General features: G+C 47.7%; 1 protein-coding gene across 1 annotated transcript; it reads right to left on the bottom strand.

Moving 5' to 3' along the window:
• Nucleotides 1-3,171: 3,171 nt before the first annotated feature.
• On the bottom strand, nt 3,172-4,611 carry H257_07758 (hypothetical protein; the record flags this gene model as incomplete). Its single annotated transcript, XM_009833391.1, has 1 exon — nt 3,172-4,611. The coding sequence occupies one exon, from the start codon at nt 4,609-4,611 to the stop codon at nt 3,172-3,174; it is 1,440 nt and encodes a 479-aa protein (XP_009831693.1).
• Nucleotides 4,612-5,992: the final 1,381 nt, after the last annotated feature.

Raw genomic sequence — 5,992 nt, 5'->3', positions numbered from 1 at the left:
TTTGTCCGTACCCTTGTACAGACAAAAGCGTAACCCCGAAACCCCTTGTTTTTACATAAAATGCGTGCCCCTAAATCACTTGTGTTTTATATAATGCCTGTTCCCGGGATTATGATGCATCGCCGGCTAACCATGAAAAACAGACTAGAAAGCGGAAAAACGCGAAGGATTTCCGGAAAATCGGACCGTAGTACTTTAACTACCCAGCAAACTGTATGGGTGAACAGATGGCTTTGTAAGTGGTTCACTAGATGTTTTTGGGAAATGCAAAATGAGAGAATATTTTTTTGAGAGAAATGCCCAAAAATAACCCCTCAAGCGTAATAAGTCAGGTAGTCACCATTTATGTAATATTAAAGGTTTTGCTTTGGCAGAACCCGAAACACCGAGCGCACTACCTACCACCCATAGTTGTAAAGATTAACAGTAAAGTATTGGATTAACTGTAAATAATGCCTGGTTTAAACTAAAAACCTATGGTGCACTTCATCTAGAACCTTCCAACTAGCCAAATTTGGACGAGAAAATATTTTTATTATATTTGAATATATTGAATAATATATCACTTTCGAAACTTCTACAACTTTCGAAAACTTTCTGGAATATCTCCAAAATTCAAAACCTCCAGTAATTTGTATTAATTTCCGTACAGGATTTTTTTTAGACGTGAAATTCGGAATCATTCTTCAATTTGCCAGGACATGGCGGGTGCTTTTAGTCTCCCTCTGCCTAGGCATGCGTCTCTCCTCGGAGACTGCTCCGCTAAGGATGGCAAAGGAACCAAGGCGGGGCGCGGGTTGACGGCGGTTAAGAGCCATGAGACCCACTGAAGTCCAGCCGTCCCTGTATGTGCTACCCCCGCGGAACGGCGCCTTGGTTGTCGGCTGTGGTTTGTAGCAATTGTCCAAAGGTAAGCCAATTAATATATTTTACTACTTTGAACTCTATAAACGCATTTCATCCACGAGCAACGCTTTCTCTTGAGACATTACCTTTAGGATTCGTCTGTGGCTCTTGTACTTGGTGTGCGCAAACCTTGTTAACTCGTAGTCATACCCGAAGCTGTAGGCTTCAATGAAATAGGCACAGCGGCGAAAAAAATTGCAGATGGGCGTGAGAGGTACGAAATCAAGGCTTTGAGGGACACAAATCTTTAGCCCTTCGAACGAGTAGTCGCAGTGACTCCTGGCGTAGCGCCTGGCGCCCCCCAGAACGATTCGATCGGATTCAATTCGCAATGATACTTGGGTAGGAATGCTCAAATGTGACCAGCCCTGATTATGTCTCTTCCAATAGGGACAGCTGGGCACGAAAGTCTTCTTGGGAAGCCATGCAATGGCGCGCACAGCACGTGCGGACGTCGCTTTGGTATGTATCGAGGTGCGTTTGTTTGCAAAAGAGAGACATCTTCAACAACTTGACGTCAGTATCCAGGTTCTAAGAGTACTTGCTGTAGACCTTTGGCCACGACTCCGGGTATGGTTTTCTTCAATGACCATACTTTGTGTTGTTCCATCCAGCAGTCGTCCAGGACGAAAAAGTGTTAGGGCTCCACCCGGTTTAAGACTCATATTCGAGGCACGGAGCGCATCAGGGGCGAAGGCTGCATGATTCAAAAGGCCGCGGGCCTTTTTGTGCAGGTCATGATTGTCGGTTTGGGACCAACCTTTGCCGCCATCATCATTGGCGCAAAAAACGAACTCATCGTGCGTAACCCAAACAATCTCGGACTCATTTGTTGTTCTAGGATGCTCCACCGTTGCCATGCCGTCGCCACAGTAGTAACGCATCCTGGTTGCAAAGCCATGGAATGATTTGCAAAACGTCTCGTGGTATGACTTGACATCATCACGCTCGTGACCATCCGTCGGTGTAAACGTTCTTCAACCAGAGGCCATATCGATATCCAACGTGCTGCATCCAGCGGCGAGCCGTACTTTCCGACACGTTGGCCTTAACTGCCCCAGTAAGCAGTGGTATGACATCGTTGTTCAGGTGCCGTTGGAAGCGCTCAGGTGACCTTTGACTAGGTGGTTGCATGTGAAGCCACTCCCCACGTTTGGTCATGAAGTCTTCATCGTGCATGAGTGACTTCGTCTTTTGATGCTTGCCACGATCGAACACAGGCAGTATGCCGTTGTATTCAAAATGACGCGACCAGAACTGAATAGTCCGGGAATGACGGTTCAACTTTGTTGGCATGCCAAGCGCAGCAGTGGTTGCGGCTTGACGTCGACTTGAGCCGCTCACACGGAGCTCGAAAAACTTCAACAAGATATATCTCTGGATAAATGTTGCTCCAGCAAGTGTCTTTGTTTGGTCGTACAGATCGTCCAACTTGACAAAACATTCGCCTGCTGACAATGAAGGCGCTGATCATGCTGGAAGGTGGTCCTGGCTGGTCGTAGGTTAGCTTGGAACCGTTCATGGACAAATTGCACCGCGAGCTGTTTGGTGAGCTGTATCCTTGGGGTATGTTGACACGAAGTAGGACGAGATGGTCTTTATGGGACACGATATCAGAGCTTGGATGTTCTCGGCATGCTTATGAAGCACGGTGCGATCACTGTCACCGGTGTAAAAGAACGGACGCAGCCTCGTAGTGTTCATGGGCTGGGCGATATTGGTCTCCCACCAGTCCCCGAAAAATGACAAGTCTGCACCTTCTTCTGGTTCGATGGCGTTGTTTGTGGTTGGGATAGCGACAATTTCTGCTTGTTGCACACCGTAGACGCCATTTTGCCGTGCCTGTGCTCGCTTGGCGTTTGAGCGACGTGTTCGACGTCCCAAGGCGCGCGCCTTCCAATCGGCTTCTTTACTTGAATTATCCGGATAAATACGCCCTGTAAACCGGATAAGGATGCATAAAAATGTTAAGTATATTGATCGTTCACCCCTATGGCCAAATCTTTAGTGGCCAGCTAATATTTCCAAACTATCATTTCTTATTTCTCAATCAATGCTTCGTCAAATGAATATCTGAGACGTAAAATCTCTTCGTATTGTTGAGATCTGTCGATATTATGTCTCTGTTTACTACTTACTACCTCTGTCCCGGTTTTATTGCTCCAAACGAGATTCTTGAAGTTCCATTTTAATTGCTCCAAACGTGCAACAGTGGATTGAAGAAAAAACACTATATTTCGCATACAAAAATCAAGTACATTTATTTCAAATGTTTAATCCAAGTACCGATGGTATATCAAGTTCTTCATCATCGGAATCGTCTACGTCATCCAGACGCTCAAGCTCCGTGCAGACATCGCTCATTTCCAAGTTCTTCGCCACTTCGCTTGCCAATTCTAAGGTGACTGTAGACAAGTCACACTCACTTAGCAATTCCATACTGGCGTTGACAACGCCAGCATCCGCTTCAATCGACGAGGGCAAGCGACCTTTCGCAGCGAGCACGGCATTCTTCATGTGTGGTATCTTGTAATTGTTGCCACCCGCGCAACGAATCACTTCCATCATGCATCCTTGCAACGTCAAAAAGTTGGCATTCAACGTGGCTGGGTCAACATCGCTCCACGCACGCTCCGTATTGTCCACAATGTCAACCATGCTTCGTGAGCAGTTCCGATCTTGAAGGGATTGAATCGCACGGAAAAAGCCGAGGTCCAAGACATTCAAATCTGGGGAGTTCGGGAGTTGAAAGACCACTTGCATGTCCCAACCATCTTGTCTGCATGCCGCCACGATCTCGGCATCCAGAGGCGACACGTGTGGTCGGGCATTGTCCTGTTGGATCCGTATTTTGCACGTTTCTTCCTTCGGCCACCGCGCCTTGATCGCCGGAATCACCTTGTTGATCAACATTTGCTTGTACACGCGCCGCGTCACGCTCACAGCGCTCAACTCCATGGTACCAGCTGGACGATTCCGGCTCGAACGCTTCGCAGGGTTCCACTCCGTGAAATGCCATGTGCCGATCTTCCCATCGAACCATGAGCCACTCTCGTTGTCCCACCGCGGTCGTACCACAGCTGATAGAAACATCACTTTCATGATGTGTAGCTTGGACTTGGTCGTGCGGTGCGGTGGCTCTTCACCTTTCGCCAAGTAGTACGTCGCTCGAACACGCGACGCAAATAACCACTTCTCGTCCACATGGACACAATCCATCATGTCATCAAAACGCAGTCCGCCATCCAAACCAGAGCGCAGGGCATCGACGGACCACTTAAGACGAACGACCTTGTTGGCATCTGTCAGCGACGGCTTGAGGACACTCGAGTACTTGATGAAGAGGCCCTTCTTGTAGTATCGATGCAGTGTCGTCTTCGGCACATTCATGGCTGCAGCGATGGACCGAAACGTGGTTCGACGGGCCTTTGGAATCGCTTGCAGTCGTTGGGAAATCGATTCATGCACTTGCTTTCTTCCAACACGACCCTTCATTTGCGATGAAACGTCGGCACACGGGCGAACACCACCATGGACGTCCACACACGCTCGCTTCCAGATCCGCCGGACAGTACTCCGCACCACGCCGAACTCCAGCGCTACATCCACCATGGCTCCTCGAGGCAGCTTGCCGCCGGGTTGCATTCGAATGAGCAATCTCTGCAGCACGGCGTTCCGTTCGACGTCCGTGAGGTTTTTTCTCATGGCAATGATTTCGACAATGCTCGATGAATCAGCGATGCTTCGGTTTTCGCGCGATAACTTCCTTTTGGCCTGAAATCGGCGCCAATCGATAGCGCCAATCAACGCGGTGATTTGGAGCCTTAATGCATCAAAATTGGAGTAATATTGGCGAAGTTACGCTGAAAATTTATTTGAGGCTTGTATGTACGGATGTCGTTCCTTTTTATCCGTACTTTGTTTTTATTGAGCGTGGTTATTTCAATTATATGAGCCACAGTATGGAATCTTCTGATTGCTTTCTCGTATTTGATTGGACGTATTTGAACTCAATTTGATTTCAATTGAATTCGCCGAGTTCTGCTCTTTTGAAACATACCGCATACTCTATACTTCTCAGAAAACATTGTGTTCGTTTCTCAAAAATGCCGTTTGGAGCGATAAAACCGGGACAGAGGTAGTAAAATTTTGAGAAATGAAAATGAAATAGCACCCAGGCTTTTTGTGAAAAGTTGGAACTTTATACTGTGCACCATACCATAACGACTCGGACAAATATTTGCTGGATATGTGCTTCGGACACGCACTTAACCGAATTTACGCATTAAATGCGAATAGTTGTACCACAGGCCTTGTCCGGGTAGCGGCACGGCCTGCGGCCTACCTGCCGCTTTTCCCGACAAGAGGAATCGATTGGACATTCGGTGAAGTGCACGATTGGGGCTCACTCCTCGCCAAGGCACCGCCTGCACAAAATTATACACACGACCTTCGCTACGCTGCGGTGTGCGCAATTTTGTGGGCGGATGCTCTGTCGTCGCTCGCTACGGTAAAGCTGATCGTTCTTATCCGGGTTAATACAATACACAAGTATGTCCGAACATATTCCGTTCGGACACTTTCATTCGGACAAAATATGTTCCCCTTAAGTCCAATACAAATACCAAGTATGTCCGACTGAAATTGTCCGAACGTGTCGGCAAAGTGATCATATTCACCCATACTGTAGCACGAAGAAAGGTGCATGCTCATGTATGCGACATGTGGATAAGTTGAACTTGTAGATTCTGGATTTTGTATGTAGATTCTTGAAATGCTAGTGTATATTCTCTCTAAGTTGCACTTGCAAGCATCAAATTGGCACAGCAACGATAGTCCTGGCTCAAACGATAGTCCTGGCTCAAACGATAGTCCTGGCTCAAACGATGAACAACTAAACTTTTCGTGAGTCTCCCATTTCCAATCTAGCTGCATGATGCGTCTAATGTGTTTGGCTGCGCTGTTTGTGGTGAACGTCCTCCTGGCCGTCACCAGTAGCGTCGCCCTTGCCAGCATCCCCCGCAACGGGTGGTACGGCTGCCCCCTCAGCACCTTCGAGTTGAAGCCACCTATTGGAGCCTACAAC

Source organism: Aphanomyces astaci, assembly GCF_000520075.1.
Source record: "Aphanomyces astaci strain APO3 unplaced genomic scaffold supercont1.16, whole genome shotgun sequence".
Lineage (NCBI taxonomy): Eukaryota > Oomycota > Saprolegniomycetes > Saprolegniales > Verrucalvaceae > Aphanomyces > Aphanomyces astaci.
The sequence above is the reverse complement of the archived record's forward strand: the minus strand, read 5'-3'. Positions and strand labels throughout refer to the sequence as shown.